General features: G+C 39.9%; 1 protein-coding gene across 3 annotated transcripts in view; it reads left to right on the forward strand.

Moving 5' to 3' along the window:
* Cacna1d (calcium voltage-gated channel subunit alpha1 D) overlaps nucleotides 1–25,073 on the forward strand; it is a 312,883-nt gene that overhangs the window by 162,379 nt on the left and 125,431 nt on the right. For 2 of the 3 annotated variants that reach the window (XM_027947780.3, XM_027947782.3), the window contains exons 5-8: nucleotides 4,801–4,943; nucleotides 11,022–11,174; nucleotides 11,692–11,888; nucleotides 18,822–18,925. In XM_027947780.3, coding sequence (XP_027803581.2) covers nucleotides 4,801–4,943; nucleotides 11,022–11,174; nucleotides 11,692–11,888; nucleotides 18,822–18,925 — 597 coding nt within the window. Of the gene's footprint in view, nucleotides 1–4,800; nucleotides 4,944–11,021; nucleotides 11,175–11,691; nucleotides 11,889–18,821; nucleotides 18,926–19,497; nucleotides 19,602–25,073 lie in introns of all 3 variants that reach the window. The other variant, XM_027947777.3, reaches the window with a different exon arrangement.

Genomic DNA, 25,073 nt, shown 5'->3' on the forward strand with positions numbered 1-25,073 from the left:
GCAAAAATTATCAAAATGAAGCCAGAATGGCTATATTACTACCTCAAAAGTAGACTTTACAATAAGGAATATTATCAGGCATAGAGAGAGAGACTTCATAATGGTAAAGAATCATTTTATTGGGACTGGGGATGTGGCTCAGTGGTAAAAAGAACTTGTTTGGCATGTCTGAAGCCCTGGGTTTGATTTCCCTAGCACCCTGTGCCCCCAAATCATTTCATCAGGAGAATGTAACAATCCTCATTTACATATGTCTCTTAACAGAGCTTCAAAATACATAGTAAAAATTGATAGAAGCAAAAGAGGAATAGATAAATCTACAACTATAATTGTACGTCTCAATACTCTGTTGAAGTGTATTGATGGATCATGTAGACAGAAAATCACTAAGGATGTAGGGAGACTTGAACAATACTTTTGACCTAATTGACTTTTCTTTTTTTTAAACTCTTGGTTTAATAAGAGCAGAATACACATTCTTTTCATTTGTACATGGAACATTTATCAAGAGAGACAACATTCTTGGCCATAAAATAAATCTCAGTGAATTTAAAAGATTAAAACCATAGATGGATTTTCTGAATGAATGTTTCTAGATGAAAGGGCACTGTAAAAAAAAAATCAATTGGAAATGAATATTTATAATGTTACTTTACACTAGAACCCCCTAAACTTAAACTATTTAGGCATAAATAGTCCACTAAAATGACAAAATCTTGCTGAGAGAAATTAAAGAAGACCTAAAGAAATGGAGTACTGTGCTTACATTTTGAAAGATTCAATATTGTTAGCTTGATTTGGAAAGAAATTACACCCTATGTATTGAATTCTAATATAGATCCCAGCAGGATTTTTGTAGAAGAATGACGGTCTTATTCCAACATTTATGTGGAAATGAGAGAGACTCTATACTAGCCTAAGAAATATTTAAAGACAAAGCTGGAACCTGACTTTAAGGCTTACTGTAAAGCTGTAGGAGTCAACATAGTATGACATTGGCATAAGGAGTTGACATAAAAACCAATGGGATAGACCACATATTTGTGATCAATTGGTTTTAGAAAAATGTCTTTATAAGAAGAAACTGTTTTCAACAAATGGTGCTGGAATGACTGTTCATCAATATAAAAAAATTCTATTTTTACTTCAAACCATATATAACTATTACCTTAACATGGATCAGAGGCCTACTTGTGTGATTTAAAAACTATAAAATTTCTAGGAGAAAATATCTTTATGATCTCAGAGTAGGCAGAAATTTCTCAGGGATACACAGCCATAAAAAAGATAATTGAAAAATAAGACTTTTGTCAAAATTTAGAACTTTCCTTCAAAAGACAGAAGAAGGTGAAAAGACAATTCAGAGTAGGAAAACTGTTCACAGTATCTACATCTAACAGAGGACTTGTATTCAAGATATATAAAGAATTTTTACCACTTAATAGCAAGACATAAGTGAACAAAAAATTTGAATAAGTCTTCAACCCTGCCCCAAAAGAAAGGCCAACAAACTTCTGAAAAGATGAACATCATTAGTAATTTTTAAAATGTCACTTGAAACCACATGGAAACACTATGTGCCCACTAGGATTACTAAACGTAAATAGACCAAAAATATCCAACCCTAGCCAACATGTGGAGCAACTGGATCTCTCGCACAATACATCTAGAAATGGAAAGTGGTACGACCACTTAGGAAAATCTTTCTAATTTCTTACAATGTTAAACCCACCATGTGACTTTATTACTAATTCTCCTGGGTCTTTATCCAAGGCAAATGAAAACACATGTCCACAGAAAGACTATTCATAATAGAGGAAAGCTGGTTTCAAATAACCCAAATATCCCACAACAGGTGAATGATAAACTCACCATGGTTTATTTACATAGTGGAATTTTACTCCCCATAACAAGAAACAAACTACTGATAAATTTAACAACTTGGCTGAACCTAAAGAAAACATGGTAAGCAAAAGAAGATAAACAAAAAGGAGAATATACTACATGATCCTACTGTTATAGACTATAGAAGAGGAAAAATCTTATGTGGATAAAGAGCCAAGCTGTGGATCCTTGAGGATGGACAGAGGGAAGATGACTGCGTTGGGGAATGAGAGAGCTGTTGGAGGGGTTGGAGATAGTCCATCTTGGTGGTCGTGTTTGTTACCTAGACATATGCTTGTCAGACTCGCCTTATTCTGCACTATAAATGGGTATATTTTATTATTTGTAAATTAAAATAATAAACTTGATTTTAAAAGTTAAGTTACATAGGAAACTAAAGTAGAACCGGACTCATCAATTTTCTTATTAAATACGAAAAACTTTAGAGCATATGATTATTTTTTTTATCTAAAATGTACATTAAATTACAGTCCAAGAAAAAGTAGAATAAAAGTTTTTAAAAGATGAATTATGATGTGTTCATTTGAATCAAATTCCTGCTCACTAGAGTTTCCATCTACGGTCTGTATCTTGGTTCAATGGATTTTCTGTTCCAAGTCCACAGTGACCTATTATTTTTGTCAATATTCCCACTAACCAAGTATTAAGGAAGTAATGGGTATTTCTGAAATATTAGCTGTTAATAATGTGACCACAGGAGGACTCAATGGGCCTAGCAGAGCTGATGTCACTCCCTTTAAAACACAGTCTGATTCAAATCCACTTTTATCCTACTTCTCTGACTTTTCAGTAAAGAGACATTTAGGCGTTCAGGCTCATCCCTTAAACTTTTGTGAGGAAGAGCATGGTGTCCTCATTCTGCAGCTACTAAGGCGGTTCTTTCTTTTTTCTTTTCCTCTTGTCTTGGGGTAAATATTATGTTCTTCTCATGTCCTTATCATTTTAGCCTGTGTGTGTGTGTGTGTGTTTTGGTACAGTGGTAATGAGGGGAACTAGAATCCCAGAATATGAGAATGGGAAGGGCAGGGTTCTGGTGTCCCTAAATCCAGACTTCTCATTTTACCTAGGGGGATACTGAGGCCCAAAGAAAGAAACTTTCCTAAACTCCTAACAGTTTCAGAACTATTAGATATGGAAGTAGTCCAGCCCCTTCCAGCCCAGTACAGTCCAGGAATAGCAGCTGGCTTCTCTCCTCCTCAACCTCTTCTGCAATGGGAGAGACATTATTCACCTATTTTCAAGGCCATTGCTGAAGAACAGGGTATAAAAGAACTATAAAGTACACACTGCAAAACACTGATACTTGAAGGCAATCTTAAGTCACCACCTGCATAAATTACTTTCCTAACCCCAGGGGATGAAAATTCCTGTGGCTTCCACATTTCAGAAGATTTTGAGGTTTTCCTTCTTCCTTTTGCTTGTTTTCTGTGTGGTTATGAATTTGTTCTTGCTGAAGGAGTTCACAATAATTTTTTTAAACTAGGCTAATGAGAAACCTATCATAAATATGATATGTTTCCCCAGTTATAACTAGGGAGAGCCTGTTGTAAGAGGCTTTGAAAAACTAAAAACAAATTATTTTACAAAGTCTTTGAAAAGGTAGATATCTGGCTTATTTTCCCTTCTGGCTGGATCTATTGCTAATTGCTGTACTGTTATTACAACAAAGAGCTGGTCTATAAATGCCCAGAACGACATGGCTGTGCCCAATCAGGATTGTAATCAGACCACCCTGCGTTTTATGGACTTAGTGTCTTGGTGATCCAGAGGCCTGCCAGTGGTGGCAGAATTTCTCCTTTGGCTGCTAATTAAACTTTAGGAACCTTTTCTTTGTTGCTGGGCCAATCATTCCTACAATCTGATTGGCCAGAGTCGATGCTATTTGCAGTGGGTAAATTTATATTTATTCTGAAAAACGAGTAACAATTCCAAAGAATAAATGTTTATTTAAAAGAATAAAAGTAACTGTCAAATGAACAGATTGCCTGAAAATAGCTTTATCTGGAAAAAAAAAAGCCTTCTGAGAGCAGGAAAAAATTCATCCTGTTTGCCAGATACAATATTATTCATATTTCAAAAGAAAATGGTATTAATCCCTTCCCTCAGGTAACTGTTTTTAGTCTTTGCACAGCTCCTTAGCATCTGTGATTTACATCATTTCCTAAATATTCCTATGAGGGTTTGGGTGGGGGTGTGTGTCAGTGACTGCTTTGAAAGTGGTATAACACATTAAGATGTGGGACTTTGAAGTCATTCATTGATTTACTCATGAAATATTTTTTGAGCACTTCCTGTATGTCAGGAGCTGTTTTAGGCACTAGGCTAGAACAGACTAAAGGAACAAAACAGTAAAAAACAAATTATTTTACAAAATCTTTGAAAAGACTTTGTGTCCTTATGGAACCTGCATCCTCATGGGACTAGCACACCTGGTTTCAAATGGTCTGCCACTAGTTGCGTGACATTGAACAGATTACTTGTTCCCATTGAATTTGTCTCTGCACGCGTAAAATGTTGTTGATCCCTGCTGCACAACATATGTGATGAGATGTGAAGTGCTTACGCATATCACCAGTACTCATAGATGGTGATCACCAGGATCACTGTTATTTCCATTTTGATTGGGGGCAATTCCACTTGTCATCACTGGATGCCCTGTGAGTCTCTACTTTGGTGGAAGTTAACTTGCTTTGGGATGCTCTATTGGCATGGAAACAGATGACATTAGCTCCTATCCCAAATCCTTTTAGAACAAGGGATAGGGTAAGAACCCTATTTTCTGCCTCCCTTTTACTTAGGCAGCAGCCTCCCAGAATTAGCCCTTGTTTAAAAATAACTACTATTATCATCCTATTTTGCTTCCCTGAGTGACAGACATTTCTTTCTTTCTTTCAGATTGTTTAGTGTAATTTTGGAACAATTAACCAAAGAAACAGAAGGCGGGAACCACTCTAGCGGCAAATCAGGAGGCTTTGATGTCAAAGCCCTCCGTGCCTTCCGAGTGTTACGACCACTTCGACTAGTATCAGGAGTGCCCAGTAAGCAATTTTTGTTTCCTAGAGCCAGGACTGTGCTGATCTGTTTCTTCTAGGTGGGTCTCAGGATTATGAAACAGAGTGCTTTGAGGTGAGTTGCCTTGTACCCGTCAGTAGCACAGCAGCCGACCGACCATGGGTGCCTTTACAGTTGACAGAGCACTGTGGTTTGCACTGTCACTTTGGATCTCCAAGATAGCCCTGAAATGGGGCATGTGGTGATTATTGTCATTCTGATTTTGTAGAAGAGAGACTCCTCTTGCGGAGAGGCTGGGTAGTGGTGGGAGACCTTGGCTTCATACATCCAGATTCCAATGTAGTTTTCTTCTCTGATGGTATACGACCATCATCTCCCTGTTCCCAGGCCTGCCTCTCTGAAAGTGGTAGGAGATGTAGATGGAGGGTATTGGAGGACTCGCCTCACAGCCTTTTTTCAAAGTGCGGAGCAACAGGGGGCTGGGCTTCTGGAAAACATGGTTAGCCATCCTACTACTAAGAATTGTGCCTGTCCAGTTATTTTTTCCATATTTTGGTGCATTATAGTTGCATGTAACAGTGGGATTCATTGTTGCGTATTTATACATGCACATAATATAACAATATAATTTGGCCAATATTATTCCCTAGTATTTTTCCTTTTCTTTCCCTCCTGCCTCTCCCAATCCCTTTCCTCTATTCTACTTATCTCCCTTCAATTTTCATGAGATCCAAAACCCTTTCCCCGATTTTCCTCTTCAGCTTCCACAAATGAAAGAAAACATACAACCCTTGACTTTCTGAGTTTGACTTATTCCATTTAAGATAGTGTTCTCAAGTTCCACCCATTTTCTTGCAAATGACTTAATTTCATTCTTTATATGTCTGTCTAGTTCTGAGGGAAAGGGATGAATGTCTAAGCTCCCACACCAGCATACAGGGTACAGCAGTTCCTGCCTTGAAGGTGGTTGTGAGAACTTAATTAGAGAATGGAGGGAGAGCCCTAGCACCATGTCTGAAGCACAGAGGAAGTTCTCAGAGCCAGAGATAGTGGTGATATCCACTAAGCCCTCCGTACCAGGGAGTACCAGGCCCTGTTTTGCTTCTGGATCAGACCTCCAGGCCAGGTTGAATCATACCTGGATTGGAACAGGTGCACTGCTGCCTGGAGCTGCAGGCCTCTAAGCCTTCCTTGAGAAGTATGGGGTTTGCCTCATTGTCCTTCCCTTTAGTCGGACCCCTGTATTGGGGACTTCAGAGGATAGAAGTCCTAATGCCTTTCTTAGGACTGGTGCTTCTGAGATGGTCACCTGCTCAAAACTGAAGTTAGGGATACAGGACTATAGGATGTGCCTATTTTCTACAATTCATAAAGTCATCGGAAGAGTACAGATTTTTTTTTCTTCTCCAGAAATTCTTCATGGAATTTTATTAAACCTGTTGGCACTCAGAATGCACCAAAAATCCTCTGGAAGAAAAAAAAAAAAAAACCACAGAATTATTTCCAAATTTAACATTTTAAAATGTAGGAAGTGGTGTTTTATGTGTACTTGTTTTTCCAGATGGTTCATTTATTTTCATTGAAAAAGATCAGCACAAGTCTGAACCACAGAATTGTCTGGAAGCAATTGAGAAAAGTAGAAATACCTTGGAAATGACTGACTATTTAAGTGTAACATGATTAAATGAGAATTTCAGTGAGCAAACATGTTGTTTCCGATTTAGTTGTTATAGCTTAATCTAATTTCAAAGTAACCATGACAGCCTTTTCCCCCAGAGAAAAATGACAGGACTGATGCGTGCAGACTTTTGAGGCTGTGGCTCGTGCGTGCATGAGCACCTCTGGCCGGTGAAAATTCCAGAACCCATGTGGCATTATGTTGACTAATGAGGTTTCTGCAGACGGACTAGTACTGTGCCCCTCCATACTCTGGAGAGCTAGTTTTCAACTGTGTAGCTTAACTTTTTCCAAGAAACATTGCTATTTGCAACTTGATGGAAATCTGATCTCTCCCCCTACAGGACAACAGGGAGAAACAGGAGGACTTTTAAGCCCCTATTTTAACTGACCAAGAAGGGAACATTCATTCCTCTCATCAAACCCAAATGGGTTTTTTAGGGGAAGGAGTTAGGTTCCAGGGCCATGCTATTTCCTGTGTTGGTTGACATCTGTGGCTTGATGATTCTTCTCTAAGTACCTGCAATCATTGAAAATGCCCAGGAATGTTTCATTATTTATACTTATCTATGAATTGTCTGCTCCCTTCAAAAGAGATTTCAGACTATTCTAGAAGACATAATTTTGTGTGCATGTTTGTATGGGAATAGTCATTGGTGAAAGGCAAGTATATTTCAAAAAGTGGTAGTTCAGACGTTTGTGGAGTTCTTTACCACCCGAATTCAGTTAGCTGATCAGTGTTTACCAAATTCCAAGATCATCAAAGTGGGAAAGAACTCTAAAGATACTCTGGTATGTCTGCATTTTTTTTTTTTTTAAATCAGAGCTCTGTAGTTCATCCTGACAAACTTGTACATGCATGGAAATCAGTTTCAGTTCATGATCCCCACTTTCTCTACTATCCTTCCTCCCCTCTTCCATTCTCCTTCCTCTACTTGACTTCCTTTGACTTGTGTATTAATTTACATTTGATTGGTTCTTTATATTATCCTATCCTTTCATCCCCCTTTCCTTTATTTTACTCTAGATTCTGCATATAAGAGAAAATATTTGACCTTTGAGCTCCTGAATTTACCTTAATTCTTTAGAACCATATTCTCCATTTCCATCCATTTACCAGCAAATGCCATAATCTCATCCTTTTTTATAGCCGAGTAGAGCTCCATTGTATGTAAATGCCACAGTTTCTTAATCCATTCATCTATTGACAGGCATCTGGATTGATTTCATATTTTAGCTATTGTGAATTATGCTGCTGTAAACTTTGAGGTAGCTATATTGCTGTAGTATGCTGATTTTAGATCTTTTGGGAAAATACCAATGAGTGGGATAGCTGGTCATAATGGTGGTTCCATCCCTAGTTTTTTGAGGAGTCTCCATACTGCTTTCCAGATTGGTTGTACTAGGCAACAGTGCAACCAAGAACATACAAGTGTACCTTTTCCCCACATCTCACCAGAATAGTCTGATAACTATATGTAGAAAAATGAAGTTAGACTGCTCTCTCTGATCCTGAACAAAACTCAAATTGAAAGGGATCAAAGACATAGGAATTATATCAAACTCTACAACTGCTAAAAGAAAACATAGGGCCAACACTTCATCATGTAAGTGCTGGCACTGGCTTCCTTAATATGACTCCAAAAGCACAAGAAATAAAACCAAGAATTCAATAAGTGGGATGCCATCAATCTGAAAAGGAAATTATTAAGAGCATAAGAGAGCCCACAGAATGGGATAAAATCTTGGCCAGCTACTTCTCTGATAGGGGATTGATATCCAGAATATACAAAGAACTCAACACCTAAAACACACAGTTTTCTAAGCATCATCTGTTAAAAAAGGCTCTTTTCTCTGCATCTTCTTTTAAGTAAGCAAGCCAAGGCCTGTCAAGAGGTGGTGACTGGAGGTTCTCAAGCTGGTGGCAGCTGCATAAGGCCAGCACCACGTCCCCTCATTCTTGGCCTGGCAATTCATTCTACTCCTTCTCATACCTCCTTGATTAGAGTCCCATGAGATCTACTGTACATGTTGATTATGTCCAAAGGAACTGAATATAAAGTTCATATACTTGTTCACATTAAGGTACAACTCTATCATCTCATAAATTAGGCCAATCTGAAATACAGTTGTTACACTAAACATAAAAATGTTCGTGAGGCATATAGTTTCCATAATCTTGAAAAGCTAACTGATGGATGATTTCGGATGACCTATCCATGTCCCCCACCCCCCCACCCCCCAAAAAAAACGAATAAAAAATAAATCTGGGGCTGGGGATGTGGCTCAAGCGGTAGTGCGCTTGCCTGGCATGCGTGCGGCCCGGGTTCAATCCTCAGCACCACATACAAAGATTTGTGTCCGCCGAAAACTAAAAAATAAATATTAAAAAAATTTTCTCTCTCTCTCTCTCTCTTTAAAAACAAATCTGTCCACATAGTTAATTTTTTAAAAAATATTCTTTTAGTTGTAGATGGACACAATACTTTCATTTGTTAATTTATTTTTATGTGGTGCTGAGGATCAAACCTAGGGCCTCACACTTGCAAGGCAAACTCGCTACATTGAGCCCGAGCCCCAGCCCCTCCACATAGTTTCGAGCCAATGTTTTTCATGCCCCTCCATTTAATTCCTTTTAGGATGCAAAAATATTAAAATCATATTACTTGTCATATTTCCCCCAAAATAAACATTTAAACATTTAAAGGTAGCACCGAGTATTGTGTTGTATTGAAGGCTTTAGAAAGACAGGGTCTTCTTGGATGTGGAACCCTCTTGTCAATCTTCCTTCCCTGACCTTCCCACTCCCCTGACTCTTCCCAAGGCTACTTGTAATGGCAAACTTTTGTTTTTATTGCTGGTAAGTATTCTCTTTCCTTTGCTTATTCTGACTTTTAATTTATTTACCTTTAGTATATCAGTGTCTTATATTCTTTCTTTGAATAGGTATTAGGAAACTAAGAATATACTAGAAAAGGGGCAGTTTGAGAAAAGAGAGACAATGGGACAAGGAGAAAAGAAAAAAACAGCAGAATTTGAGATCATGGGTGTTGGGGAGAATGCTGGACCAGTAACCAGGGAGCCAGGAAGCCTGGTTCTAGTGTGGGTTCTGATTCCTGCTGTTCTTCTCCCAATCCCCCACCAACCCTCTTCATCATTCCCATCTCTTCCTTGGCAGTTGGACCTACACGGTTGCTCTGTGTAATGCCTGTATCTCTCCTTTATCAAGCTCACATTTCAGCTACGGGACACTTGCACCTTAATGTTATGCCAAGTGTTCAAACTGGACAGATCTAAAGTCACTCTTTTTCCTCTGCCTCCTGGCCTTTGTCCCTAATTCTGAAAGATCCTTCTTTTGAAACACTTGTTTTTGTTTTGGATGTTGGGATTTGCTTTATTACCCTGGCTTAGATATTCAGAGTGCCACCAGGTGCCTTTCTTTCATTCCACCTGACTGTTGAGTTCTGGTCTCATCCTAATCCTCATTCTAACCTACCTGGGAGTCCCTGCACTCTTGAAATACTTCTTGCCTGTCTCACCTGCTGCTGTCCTGTTCATCTTTATGAGGAAGCTACCTTTTGCTGATGGACTGAAGTCTGGCTCCATAACCCAAATTCAAAACTCAGAGTGATATGGCTGCAATCTTCTTCTCTTTCCTGATGTTCTTTCCTACTACATGACCACTGATCAAAACTTGCCCCAGGGGTGGGGTTGTGGCTCAGTGGTAGAGCACTCGCCTAGCATGCACCCTGGCATACACGAGGCACTGGAGTCGATCCTCAGCACTACATAAATGTGAAATAAAGATATTGTGTGCACCTGAAACCTAAATAAATAAATACATATATATTTTCAAAAAAACCCCTCACCCCATTCCTGCTGTGCTGCTCTTGGTACTGGGTTCTCACTCCATGCCCATCTGTGGAAATCCATCCTACTCACCCTGTAGGCCCTGTTAGGAGTTGTCTTCCCTCACCCTACTCAAGGGCAATGTCTTTCATCTCTTTTTAATTTTAACCATTTAATATGCTCATAGCATCTGTGTGCTACCTGAGAATAATTTGTATAATATTCTTATATTTCCTTCTAGAACATTACCTTGAGAGAGATACTTTATGTAATATCTTTTCATATCATCCAAAGCACTAACCTTTATTTTGCACATGGTAGATGGTCAAGGAGTTTTGTTGAATGGATAAGTAATGTATAAATAAATGAATGAGTGACATCAGTAGTCCTTCTCAGGCTTTAGTTTTTCCATCCTGATAGGCAGTTGGATTAGATGATCTGTAAGTCTCCTCTTCAGCTCACCTTCCATCCAGTTTTATTACTATACATCTTAAACAGAGCAAGTATTATTAGGAATAATATATGTGCCTCATCTGAATTGTCTTCCTGGCTCACAAACTGATTTTTCTCTTTCCCAGGTTTACAAGTTGTCCTGAACTCCATTATAAAAGCCATGGTTCCCCTCCTTCACATAGCCCTTTTGGTATTATTTGTAATCATAATCTATGCTATTATAGGATTGGAACTTTTTATTGGAAAAATGCACAAAACATGTTTTTTTGCTGACTCAGGTAAGAACTGAAAATGGTAACTAATCTAACTTTTAAAAGTTTTGGTTTCCCCAATAAGCAATGTTTCGTTTTAGAAAAAAAAAATCTTTAAAAAAATAAAAAATGTGAGAAGGGTATTTCTTGATGCCAAATATACCAGAAAGTCTATTTTTTTGAGCTAGTTCTTAGTGTGAATTATGTTAAGAATAAATGAGAACTTAATTTCATTTCCATTCTGATTTCCTGTGTAATGTGTCCTAGCAAACAAGATAAGGGACCTCCATGAGCCAAACCAATAACATTGTGATCTATAAGCTCAGGAAAGAACTGTAAGAGTGAGTACAGAGTGAAGAGTAGTGGATTGTGATGAGAGGAAATGGCAAATTCCATTGAGGAAGAAGTATTCAAAATGGCCTTGAAGGGCAACTAGGATTCTGAGACGGCATGAGTGGGAGATGGGGTGTTCTGGGCTTTAGCATGTCTTCTGGGCTTGGATGTTCCTCTCCCAAGTATGGCATATCCTGCTTTGTCTTTACAGATATCGTAGCTGAAGAGGACCCAGCTCCATGTGCGTTCTCAGGGAATGGACGCCAGTGTACCACCAATGGCACGGAATGTAGGAGTGGCTGGGTTGGCCCAAATGGAGGCATCACCAATTTTGATAACTTTGCCTTTGCCATGCTCACTGTGTTTCAGTGTATCACCATGGAGGGCTGGACAGATGTGCTGTACTGGGTAAGCCACTTGAGGAGAGAGTTTATTCTTTCCTTGGATAGATGCTTCCTTAGTGAGAGATGGCTGAAAAAAAAAACTCTGGAAGTCATTTATTGGGGAAGGGAAGTAGACCTTGCTTTCACTCATTGTGTCTCTTCATTCTGCTCCCTTAGGGTTAAGTTCTTGAAGGCTTCTGCATATTATTGGCTTCTGGCCTTTTAGTCTTCCCCTTCCCCAGTGCTACTTGGAGAATTGTTGCTGACTGCCCAGTTCCCTGTGGGAGGAACTTCAGGTGTCCAGAGATGTTCTGATTAAACTCTTGAGAGCCAGAGTGTGGTTTCTCACTCAACTTCCACAGGCTGAAACTGAGTTTTCATACATAAAGGTAGATTATTTTACTAGATTCCAAAGGGATGATAATCTGGATCCCTTTCATACTTTTCATAGCTCAGTACAACCTTTTCCCAGCACAAGTTTTTCCCATCATAATTTCTTTTTTATAATGTTCGCATTAATATAAGTCAGCCCAGCACAAGTCCTTAGTTCTTCCTATCTCTTAGGGGTTATAGAACTCTGGTAGGGCAGAAAAGGTGTCAAACCACCAAGGCTGGTAGTCTCATCCAACAGCTTGACATTCTTTCAATGACTAGGATCTGATTCCTTTTGTTTCTGACACTATGAATGAAGTACAGTAGTATTATAAACTCCTTGGCTGAGTTTGTTTATTGGTAGAATTTTGTGGGGGGGCAGGTGGTACCAGGGGTTGAACTAAGGGGCACTAGGCCAATGAGCCCCACATTCCCAGCCCTATTATGTATTTTATTTAGAGACAGGGTCTCATTGAGTTGCTTAGTGCTTTGCTTTTGCTGAGGATGGCTTTGAACTCGCCATCCTCCTGCCTCAGCCTACTGAGCTGCTGGATTATAGGCATGTGCCACAGTGCCAGGCTTATTGGTAGAATTGAAAACCTCACAGAAGTTTAGATATTCTTTCCTGCTATATAAGAGTCACTGGGAAAAAATAGCTAACATGTAGATTTGGAGCCTAAATCCCAGTCCAATTGTGGTTAACTATAATGAATTGTTAAAAGGAAATTAGTAGTGAAGTACTTCTTGAATTGATGGCTTCTTGTTAGAAGGCCTACAAATTGAGAAGTAGCATCTCATAGTTTCCAAATCTAAACTTGATAGGATTTTATGTTATTTTTTTTACTCTATAACTTTAAGGACACATAATGGTTATACATAGGTTTTGTTTCCCTTCCTTGGTGCTCTATGCTTGCCAGGTTATAGAAACCCCTATACAGTCGACCCTCTGTATCCATGGGTTCCACATCCACAGGTCTCACATCTCCGCATCCAGCCAACTGCAGACTTAAAATATTTGGGAATGAAAAAGATTGCACCTCTACTGAATATGTGCAACCTTTTTCTCTTTCCCTAAATAATGGTTAAATGACTACTGACATTGCATTTATAGTGTATTAAGAATCAAAAGTAATCTAGAGATGATTGAAAGTACATGGGAGGAGGATGTGTGTAGGTCATATGCAGTGCATTGCCATTTTATATAAGAGACTTGAGCATCTGTGGATTTTGGTATGGGGTGGGGGGAGTGTCCTGGAATCAATCCCCTGCAGATACTGAGGGACGACTGTATGTTCAATGTTAGGCAAGGCATGTTTTTACCTTTAGTGTCCAAAGTGTGAGTCTAGTTTGGTAAGGCTTATGTATCAACAACATGTTATATCTTGTTTCTCCTCCTTCCCCTCATTTTTATGATTGTTATGGGGGATGGGGAAGAGAAAGAGTGAGAGTGAGTTTGTGTGCTTCTGTGTGAGTCAATATGCACATCTGTTAATTATATTTGTAAGACAAGGCCTTTTCATGAAAAGGAAACCAGGTGGGATATTATATTGGATGAGCTTAGATCATGGCCAGGCAAAGGGACTCCTCAGGTCAGATAAAGTGTTTGTTTTTATGCCTGTCTCCTAAATTGCAAATCCCACTCAAAGTGAGGCCTCAATCCATCTTTCCATGAAGTTTCTGATAAACAGAAAAAGACTCATCCAAATTGCCCAAACTTTTTAAAAAAATTTTTTTAGTTGTAGTTTAACACAATACCTTAATTTTCTTTCTTTATTTTTGTGTGGTGCTGAGGCTTGAACCCAGGGCCTCACACATGCTAGACAAGTGCTCTATCACTCAGCCACAACCCTAGCTCAAATTGCCCAAACTCTGACCCATTCCCCCAAACAGTACAGAAAGCAACATTCTGAATTTTTTTAAAAAATAAAAATCTGATTCCCCTCAGATTTGTTTTACTCTTTATTGTTATGGATGAATTATCAACTGCTGATCCAACATGCCTGGACTAATGAATAATATTACACTTTGTTACATTTCTACATGATGATTCCCTTACAGTTGTCCTGTTACCAAGCAGTGAAAACTCTGGGAACGTGTGATTAAAAGAGAAAACTCCTCCCCCAAACAAGTTTCCACTTGCTTTCTAGAGAACTTTTAAGTATCACCTAGGATGATGATATAATTATCTTTATTGTTAGTATGACAATCACATAGTTAATAATTTGACAACATAATTACATTCTCTATGAATTACATAGCCTCTTTATTCTGATGGAGGAGCTTAAGTAATTCCTAAACATTCCATCAATCTATATTCCTTTATAGAAGGTCTGAGATCTTGAAGCTGGAGAGAGCGGGATGTAGAGATATCATTGTATATTCCCAGGGTCTTCTAGCTGTTTTTTTTTTTCTTTAAAGTATGGATATGCAAACATTTTTATAAAGGGCCATGTAGTAAATATGTTTGGCCTTGCAGGCCATGTAGTCCCTGTTGGAATTATTTAGATCTGCTGTTGGAGCTCAAGATCAGCCACAGACAATATACAAATGAGTAGGTATGGCACTATTCCACCTAGATGTCATTTATGGACCCTGAAATTTAAATTTCATATGACATTTTATGTGTTATGAAATATTCTTTTTTGCCATGCCCCCCAACATTTAAAAATGTAACAGCTACTTGAAGGTCATATAAAAGCAGGCAGCAGCTAGATTTGGCCTTTGGGTTATAGTTTGGGGACCCCCTAGTCTATACTAGAACTCAGTAGTCCTTTTTTAAATATTTTAATTGTAGTTGCCCATAACTTTATTTATTTATTTATTTTTATGTGGTGCTGATATCGAACCCAGTGCCTCACACATGGTAGGCAAGCGCTCTACCACTGAGCCACAACCCCAGGCGCCCCAGTAGTCTTTTCTTGGCATTTTTCTACTTGTCAGCAGTTTGTGAATCCTTCTAAAACACTAGGGGGCAGCTAAGTAATGTTCCAGAGTGTTCTCTAAGATCTTACTCTCTGAAACACATCAGAATTATTTTTAATTACTTGTTGATTGCATTTATTAACCCATCATAGAGATAGGCAGGAGCCAAGGAACCAAGCCTTCCTAATATTTTATGGGCCACATTCAGCTGGAAACCCACACAGCTGTGTTTTAGAACAGAACATCCCTGTCCAGCACAGAGCGGGTGCTCATCAAATGAAAGTGACTGTTGCCACACTTCAAGAGGTCCAGGTTTACTGCCTCATTAGTGTAGATGGACCATGTCTGAATATCTATTTTTAATCCATGAATAGGGCGTAAAAGGAATATCTTGGGTAACAAAGGAGATTGCATTTTAAATAATTGCAAGCAAATTTCACAATCCTTTAGGTATTTGAATATGGTGGACAAAGTCTTTGTGGGGGAATGTTTTATATCTAGTCGAGTTTACATTCAGTCAGTATTCTCAAGCTAGTTAATGCTATAATTCTCTATAGTGTCTGGCAAATGGCTGGCAGGGTCTTGAGAAGAGCAGTATGTCCCATATGCAGAAAGGCACACCTAGGACAAAACTATTTGGAAGCATGGATAGTGAAATCATCGACTTCTGGTGGAAACATAATTATTGTAGTGCTTTTTTTTTTTAAAACAAAGTGAGCTATATAAACCTAACTAAAGTGTTGTTTGACTTACATATATGTTGCCCATAAAGATGGTAGAGCATAGTGCAGATAAGAGTACTGAAGCTGGATGAGGCTGGTTGTGTGACCTTGGGCAGGTTACTGTACCTCTCTGGATTTTAACTTCCTTATCTATAAGGTAAAGAATTAGAATGGCATGTGTTCCTTTTTTTCTTCTTTAACTTAGAGGAAATATTTTTCAATGTAGAAAATTAATTTTGAAATTATTGGTTTCAGGAAAGAGCTATTCATCTAAGCCATTGATGGCCTCTCATCTGAGCACTGAGCTCTTTCCTCAATGGTACACACACTTATGGAGGTGCCCGTTGCCCGATTCTAATAGGAAGCTCATGGTCAACTGACAGTGTCCTTCATTTGAAGCACCTGGGAAATTCCTGTCCAGGTCATCAGTCAAGGCCTTGCCTTTCTCATATTTCATGCCTGAGGAGCTACAACCAGTGGACGAAGTTTCCAGTAGTGTTTTCAACAGTTAGAGAAAACAAAAGGCCTTAAGTTGGCCTTCAATTTAAGACATGAATGTTGAATTTAGCCTCTAAAATGAAAGAGAGCTGAATCTAAATAGAAAACTATTTCTTGGAGCCCAGGATAAATCAAAGACCTTTAGCTTAAGTCAGTTTCTCCACTAATTTTTTTTAAATATTTTGTTTTAGTTGTAGTTGGACACAATACCTTTATTTTAAATTTTTTTTTTTATGTGGTGCTGAGGATCAAATCCAGTGCCCCTGCAAGTGCTAGGCTAGTGCTCTACCACTGAGCCACAACCCTAGTCCCAGTTTCTCCACTATTGATAAAGATTATGCACAGTCTGAAGTACACTCTCTGTCTTCACATGGGTATTTTTTGGGGAACAGCTTGGCAGTTCTGATTTTTTTTTTCCCAATGTGTATGGTAAGGTCTAAGAAATACTTGGCTCAGAAAGGGACTTGGTAGAGAAGGTTTAGTTGGGAGAAAGACGGGCCCTTAGAGCTTAAGTTATGTCTTCTTGCCCCTTTTCTGGCAGAGAGCTAGTCTCCCGTGGCTATTGTTTCGCTGCAGCTTGCCCTCAGCTGTCACTCCAGGTGATACTTCTAATTTGATCAAATGCCAATCTGCTGAGCACCTACTCTCAAGAAATGAAAAGGGAATTTAATTTCTTTAAAGAAAAATTTCCCTTCTAAGTCGAGTAGACAGCGGTTACTAGAGTCATACTCTGGGACACCAGACTGAAGTCTAAAGGAGGACTGGAGAAGCAGATGGCCCTGGTCAGCTTACACTGGCAGAGTGGTAGAAGAGTGAAGTTTCCTAATGGAGCCCTGCACTTGTACATCCTCCCCTTCCCCCATATAACACTCTCCTCTGCCACGTGCACCTCTGTTCCAACAGAAGAAAACAGGCCCAGAGAGAATCTGTCACAAGTATTGATTTGAGACTAGGCTCTGGCCACCCCACCAGGCAGCCTGTTTCTTCTACACACATGGGTTTTTAAATAAGTTTAGTGGCGTAGTTGCTTTGGGAGAATTACCCTCTGCCTTCCTGCTGAAATTAGTTTATCCAACTTAATTAGATCAACAATTGCAGCCACAGCCCTGGCTCATTCATTACTCTAATTGCCAGTATAAGATGTGCAGACTGATATGAGTTCTATTAAGCACATCAATTTTCATGTGGCCAAACAGGTGTTTCACAGGGGATTTAATGCCCTCTCCCTAGGCTTCAGCAACAGATGGTAGGTGATTTTTTTTTTTTTATGTTCTCTTTTCCTGTTTGGCTTCTGCATGAGGCAAACATTGTGAAATGCATGAGCCTTATTCTGTAAAGCTAAAGCCTGGAGCCAGATAAGGTACAAGAAGGCACAGGCTTAAACACCCCAAGGACTGATCCCTGCAGGGCAGGAGAGATCACCCAGATTCTTCATTGGCTGAGGATTCTGAATGTGCTGGAAGGGTCAGGCCTGGGGTATTCCATTCTGTCTCCTGTCTGGTCTTTAACACCTCCTGCTTTGGAGAGATGTTTGCCCAATTTAACACCGACCTGTGCTGTTGGAAAATTCCATCCAGCTGTGATCCTTAAAGCACCTATCTGCTCCAGTGTGAAAGCTGCTCACTACAACCTCCCCTGGGAGGGTCTGACAAAGCCACGCCCAAATATGCACGCAGCTTGAGCTTGTCTAGATGTAGGGTTGACAGGTTCTTCTGGCAGAGCCCTTCTTCACGTCTCTACTTGGTCATCTCACAGCTGGGGCCATTATGGGAGGTCATCTAGGTTAAAGCCGGCATCCTTATGTGAGTGAAAGTGAGAAAAATCTTGTTCCCTAAGTGAACCCTGAATATGTGTCAGCTTACTGGCCTCTGAAATGTTTTCTCTTTTTTGCATTCATTTAGTTATATTTCTACTCACTGATTATAGATAAGCCAGTTTAAGATTAGATTTTCTTGGATAGGTTGACTTCCGCTAGAAGCTTATCATTTTAGGAGATTTATTTTTTGAAAAAGCATTTATAGAGTCAAATATTGTAAGTTTGTCTCTATAATGAAGACTTTTCCACCATCACAAATTTTAAAAGTAAAGTTAATACTATCAACTCCACAGAGCAGAAAACAGATTCCAGCTAAGTGCTACTTTTGCTTAGTGAGGCAGTTTCCTGCAAGAAAGGGCCAAATCCCAATTGATTTCCCTACCTGGGACCATGATGTGCTAGTATCTGGCCTCAAAGCCTCAGTCACTCTTCCTGTGTGTGGGTGCACGTGCTTGTGTGTGTATGTGTGCTAGGAATATGCAATGAATGTACATTGGCTGCTGTCTCTTATTTCAGTCTAAGTAAATGTTTTATTTAAATGTATAGAATGCTCTCTCTAATGTGACCCTCTTTCCTTATTAGATTCTCCTATTAATCCACTCCTATGAGACCATCTTATTTCTTGCAGATGAATGATGCTATGGGATTTGAATTGCCCTGGGTGTATTTTGTCAGTCTCGTCATCTTTGGGTCATTTTTCGTACTAAATCTTGTACTTGGTGTATTGAGCGGGTAAGCTACACCTCTTTCATCTTGAAAGCAGAGTCCTGAGGACAGTTGCCAAGACCACACAGGCTTTGCTAGAGGGGGCCTCCGGGTGGGTGCCAAATGCTTCGTGTCTACTTTGAGATGCTCCCTTTTCTGCTTAGGCTTCCCAGATCAAGGGGTTTCCTGGAACCTCACCAGTCTTTGTGAAAGAAAGCTATAAAATGATTATTGACCAGAAATTAATCAGCGTTGTTACTTGGGATTTAAACAGTTTCCATGGCTTGCCCTATTGACTCTCCTAAAATGAGATACATTTGTAATTGCTTTCTTGGTCTGGATCCAAATTTAATGCACATTAATTGGTACAAAATTTTAGCTAAGTGAGCTGGTCTGGGAAGACTTTTATTAGGCCCCATTTGTAGATTTAGCAATAGAACTTGTCTTTATTGGAAGAAAAAGATGGAATAACCTAGGCCCAGTCCCTGTACGATAAGCACTAACCTTCAGCCAAAGCACTGAGTGGTCTGACAGCTGCAACTGGGGCTCTGCTCTTTAGTAAATGGATAACTGATAACTGATCTCCTTACATTTTACAGGTAAATGATGCGATAGGATGGGAATGGCCATGGGTGTATTTTGTTAGTCTGATCATCCTTGGCTCATTTTTCGTCCTTAACCTGGTTCTTGGTGTCCTTAGTGGGTAAGCAGTTGGATCCATGTCGCACACTCTCCTGCTGCCGTGTGTGAGGCGGCTCTGTGTGTCTCCCAGCTGCTCTCTGATGGCTTTTCTGCATGCATTTGGACTCTGATGTTCCCTCAGTGTGTTGCTTTTGGATTGAACTGTGATTCTTTCTGCCTGTATCTGTCTGTGAGATTCTGTGTTTCTGATGCTTGCCAAACACTGTTAATTTAATGAAAATGTTCCCCTGAAGCATTAGTATGAGAGTGTGTGGAGATTGATTACAAGTGAGGAAAAGGCCGCCCAGCCCTGGTCTCCCCCAAGAAGACCTTTGTCTCTTGTGGTTTACTTTCCATTAGCATATAACAGTGTGTTTTAGTAGTCACCCTCAGGGCATTATAAATGGTGGTGCTTCAGATTTTGTTGTGAAGGAGAAATGCACAAATACCCATCAGTTTGCAAGCCTTAGGTTCCTTTATTAGCTTGCTGTCACCATGAGAGTTGTTCCTCTGATTCATTTCTAATAAGACTATGGGGTATCATTCCTTAAGGCAAAATGACAAACTTGCTCACATACATTTCCTGTGGCCTCATAATGGTCCTTCTCATTCAGTCATCATTTTTTTATTTTCACTTTGTTTACCACCTTGCCTCTGGATTGACTCCATATTACAGGGCTTGGGGGAGACTGGCTTGGAAAGGGTCTGCTGGTGTTGGAGGGCCCTTTCCTGCCTGTGGTTGGGATGCTATCCCAGAGCCCCTGTGGGCAGCTCTCTAGCTCACCATTCCTCAGGTGCTCCAGATAAAGGAGCCACAGGCTACCTGGACTCTCTCAGAGGTAGTTTCAGCATGTAGCCATTGTGGTGGGAGATGCCCATGTCTCCTAGAGGAACTTTTGTCACTGCACTGAGCCCAGACATCCTGAGGAAATAGTGTTGATGGGCTTGATTCCAAGACAGTTTATGTGCTCCAGACTCACCTCATGTTGCTCTTTCCAACATTGTATCTTGGGGACATGATGTTTTCATGTTAGTAAGGAGGACTTTCTTACATTTTTTTGAAAATTGACTGCCTTTTGCAGAGCAGAGAGTGGAGCTTAGTTATCCAACTCAGCTTGCTTTCTTCGCTTTCCCTTAAACCTACTCTGCCTGTTTCCATAGGTTAGCACTGAGAATTCTATAATTATGGTCAGTTCCATGCTCACATACACATTATCATGTGAAGCTACTCTCTAGAAATGGCCCAGAAGCCAGGGCCGCCTCAGTGAAAGGAGTAGGGCCAGGTCTGAGCTGGGGATGACACACTCCCCCTCCTCAGCCCAGGTCCCTTCTAAAGATCATGTTCTTTCACTGCAGCTTTAATAAGGCCTTCCTCCCAGTGAATCTCTGTGGCCTTGGGTTTAAGGTCAGGATTGGTGAGAGCGGCATTTATCCCTGGAGAAGCTTTGCCACAGGAACTGCCCATACAAGGTTAACAGCAGTTCTGTTGTGAATTCCTTGGCGCCCCATGTCTCCTAAACCCAGCTAAACTGACGGAGACCATGGAAACCTCTAATTTTAACAGTGCCAGTGACATGCCTTATCTTTTCGCTTCCCCAGGCAAAACTGTTGCCCCAGCATGATGAAGCAGAGGTAGGAGCCAAATCATGAGGTGCTTAAAAAAAAAAAAGAAAAAAGAGGAAAAGATAGGAGGAGTAGCTTTCCGTTATAATGATGGGGGTTCAATATGTGACCTTTGGGGAGATACCCAAGCCTGGAGAATTAAAAATATACACATCCTCATGAACAGTTTACTGAAAAAATAAATTTTTGAAAGACATTATTTTTACAATACAACTACAAAGGAGAATGCAAAGGATATGTGAAGTTTAAAAAGAAAATCTAAGTCTTCCCCAAAATTAGAGTAGTCAGCTTACTAGGGGCTAACCACTGCCTCTACTTCCTCAGACAGCCACTTTGGTAGGAAATGCTGAGGGGTGCCTTGGGTGAAGTAAGAACCATATCTGAAAAACAGAGCCTCCCAGCCAGGTTGGACGATTGAGTCAGTATTCCCCAAGTTTCTGTCGAGTGGCCAGCTCTGGGCCAGAGGCCAGGGGCACCAAGGTACCTGTGACACGGCAGCCTTGTGCTGAGGCCTGCATTGTCTAGTGGGGAGACCGTGGGCAAGCAATATAATACAACCAGTGCTGGAGTGCAAGTGGAGGCCTGGGGGCTCTGTGTGGGACATCTCAGAAGAGGAGGAGATAGCTAACAGGGGACACTGACAAGGAGCTGGCCTCCTCCTCCTTCCTCTTCTGACAGTTCTCCACCTGGCTATAGCCAAGTTACTTTCCCATTTGTCCTTTTTGTTTGTTAAAGCAATTTTAAACTTTTTATTTTAATCTGAAGATTCTTTTTCCACAGTTTTTTTTTTTTTTTGGTGGGGGTTATAGGCAGGGTGGGCAGTAGAGACATTGTGAAACTAGAAGGACATAAGTGTCCCAAGAAAGATCATTTCTGTTGCATAGACCTGAGGGACCATCAGACCAACCCAAATGGAATCCCCAAAGCACTGAATTAAAAGGCACCCACTTTAGTTCAGGCAAAATGACAAATGTTGTTGCCCTCTAATGAGGAAGTGTGAGATGATGCTGTATATTTCTAAGTCTGTTGACCATTTTTAAAACATTTGTTTCTGCTCTTGGGCGCCTTTCTTTTCATGTGGCCATGCCATCCTATTGTATTCCTGTACTGACTTGAACACTGATTTGGTGTTTATACATTTTTAAAGCATTGTAAGACTAATGTGCTGGAAAATCTTTGGTGTTACAACAGACCCTTTTTTCCTCAAGGTGAGTATGAAATTTATGAACCGTGTGCCCTGTGTAGCCAAGTAATGAGCAGACATGAACATTTTTATCTCTGGTGGTGGTGCTCTTTGGGAAGAGCTGAGAATGTCTGTAACTAGTGCTGCAATATAACATTAAGTTGTCCTTGAGGAGCAATCCGATTATGACCAAGGAACTGAAAAAAGTATCTCCTGTAAGTCCAGACCTGAGGTGTGTCTCATTTCTTACACTGGCTTTTTTTTAAAGCTTGGCAATTTTTCACTTTTAAAGCTATTTGTTTAACTTGGGTCCCTTTTGAGGCTTCCCTCAGTACACTGGCACAGGAGACATCACACTGGCATTTCAGCACCTGGCCTCTTCAGAGTGCAGAATGATGGCTGCAAGTGGTGGGCTGGCTGGCACTCCTTGGTTCTGCACCTCAGGACCCACCTGCCACTGGCCAACCCACAGTTGGTGTCTGAGTTTCCAAGGTGGAGGCCTCCCTAAGCTCCCAGGATGAGGCTCAGACTTCCAAGAAGAGGACTAGATGACCTGGGTTTTGTCCTGCCAGTGACCCTTGTTCACTCTGGGACTTGGTCTCCTCATACCTGCCTCAGGAAGACTCCCATTTTCTTACGGGGTGGTTTTAAATCAGCTAATGAATGTAGAGTTGCTTCAAGGAGTATATAAAGGATTTTACTCATTTACATATCCGTATCTTAAATTTACAGATCTTCCTCTACTCCCTTGGGTGATGTGGGACTAGTGAAAATTCTGCAGTGTAGCATTTCTGAATTTTGTAGGAAGTGATCAAGAGGAAAATGGTTTATACACACTAATGTTGTACTCTGTGGTATTTGAGAAGTAGCTGCGGGGATTAGAAGTTTTTTTTTGTCAACTGTGAAGTATTATGCAGATCTAAAGCATTATTACCAAAGTTATATTTGATGAGGATTTTTTTTAATAAGTAGATGAGAACGGCATTTCCATATAGTGGTTTAGCACACTAGCTTTGGAGTCCAATAACCAACGCTTGAGTCTTTGCTCTTTTACCAGTTGTGAGTTTAGGGGGCAAATTCTCACTGTTTTGAACCCTACTTTTGTCATCTGTGAAATTGGGCTAGTAATAGTACTAACTTCTTGGAGTCCAGTGATGATTCAGTGAGCCAAAGTGTGTAGAGTGCCTGGTCATTGTTATGGAGGCCTCTGATAAGTGTACATGTGAGAGAAAGGAAATAATCAAGTCGGCCCTTTCAAACTAATTGATAGTAATTGGCCAAGATAGGTCTCAGGGAGAGGCAAATTTATATAGCTTTTTTCTTTTTCCTTTTTTTTTGGGGTGTGTGTGTGTGTGTGTGTGTGTATGTGTATGTGTATGTGTATGTGTGTTTTCTGGGGATTGAACCCAAGGCCTCACGCTTGCTAGACAAGCACTCTAGCACTGACCTACATCCCCAGCCCCTGTTGTATTTTTAAATGTTTTATTATATAAGTGTGTGTGTGTGTGTGTACACACACATAAATGACATATGCTGAAAGGATATTATTACACAAACCACCTCTTGAGCCTGCTTTAAAGAATAGATTAAAATCATTTATAATTCATCTATGAATTCAAAGCTTTTACCAGCATCTTGCCAAAAATATTTGAAATACTTTCTGAAACAGGCCTCATCTGTTGGTAAGTGATAAATGTTCTTAATAAACCAGATTTTATGACAAAACTAAATGTAAACCCAACCCAAATTAATTTGTAATGTGTCCCAGCAAGTTCCAGCTCTACCAGGTCACAGGTATCTTTTAAAATAATGAATTCACCTTTATCTTACTAGAGGCCTGTTTAACTTCAGGAGTTTTTAGGAGAAATGGATGAAGTGAAGCATTACAGAAAAGGGTGATTTTTAATCTTTCTGAATCTCACTTCCTATATCCCATTCTGGGTACAAAAATTACCAAGGGCCTAGACAAAGACTCAGGCAGTCTACTTTTATAAAACTAAAACAAAGATTTGTGGTATACAGTGGACAGGGAAGATGGTGCTGTGGGTCTGAAGCCTGGATTATATAAGAACTTCACAGAATGCAGTCAGGTTTGGGGCATCATGATTTGTACCATGGTCCATTTACGTTCATGACACTGTGAAGATAAATCTCTTATTTCTTCTTCTTAAATATTAGTTCAGGAGGCAAAACACACCAGTAAGGTGGTGGTTATATCACTTGTGAATATTCTTTGAGTGGACATGTCCCTTCTGGGAATAGGTATTATAAATTTTTCATGAGTGGGATTAGATTTTTTTTTTCTCATTCAACACCTTACATCTACTGATAGAAAATGAACAACAGAGTTCCCTTCCTTCTATATACATATCTGTGACAGCTTAGAAGATCATTCAAATTGCTTACAAAACTGAAAGGGATGTTGTTGAGGTCATGGGGTAGCCAGACCATGAGTGTGATTTGTTATAACCTTATTGCAGAATAGAAATGTACTGAGTTAATGAGAATTCCATATATTGGCCAACAGAGAATTTTTGGCAAGTGGTTAATATGGCACACAGAAGTCTAGTCTAAAAGGGATAGTGGGAGGACTCTTTGCAGATAGCTCTAAGCTTAAAAAGTTATTTTCCCCATGTGTAATTAGTAGTGATCAGACTGCCAGAATGCTAAAGGCACTCTTAATGATCA

Source organism: Marmota flaviventris, chromosome 1 (assembly GCF_047511675.1).
Source record: "Marmota flaviventris isolate mMarFla1 chromosome 1, mMarFla1.hap1, whole genome shotgun sequence".
Taxonomy (NCBI): domain Eukaryota; kingdom Metazoa; phylum Chordata; class Mammalia; order Rodentia; family Sciuridae; genus Marmota; species Marmota flaviventris.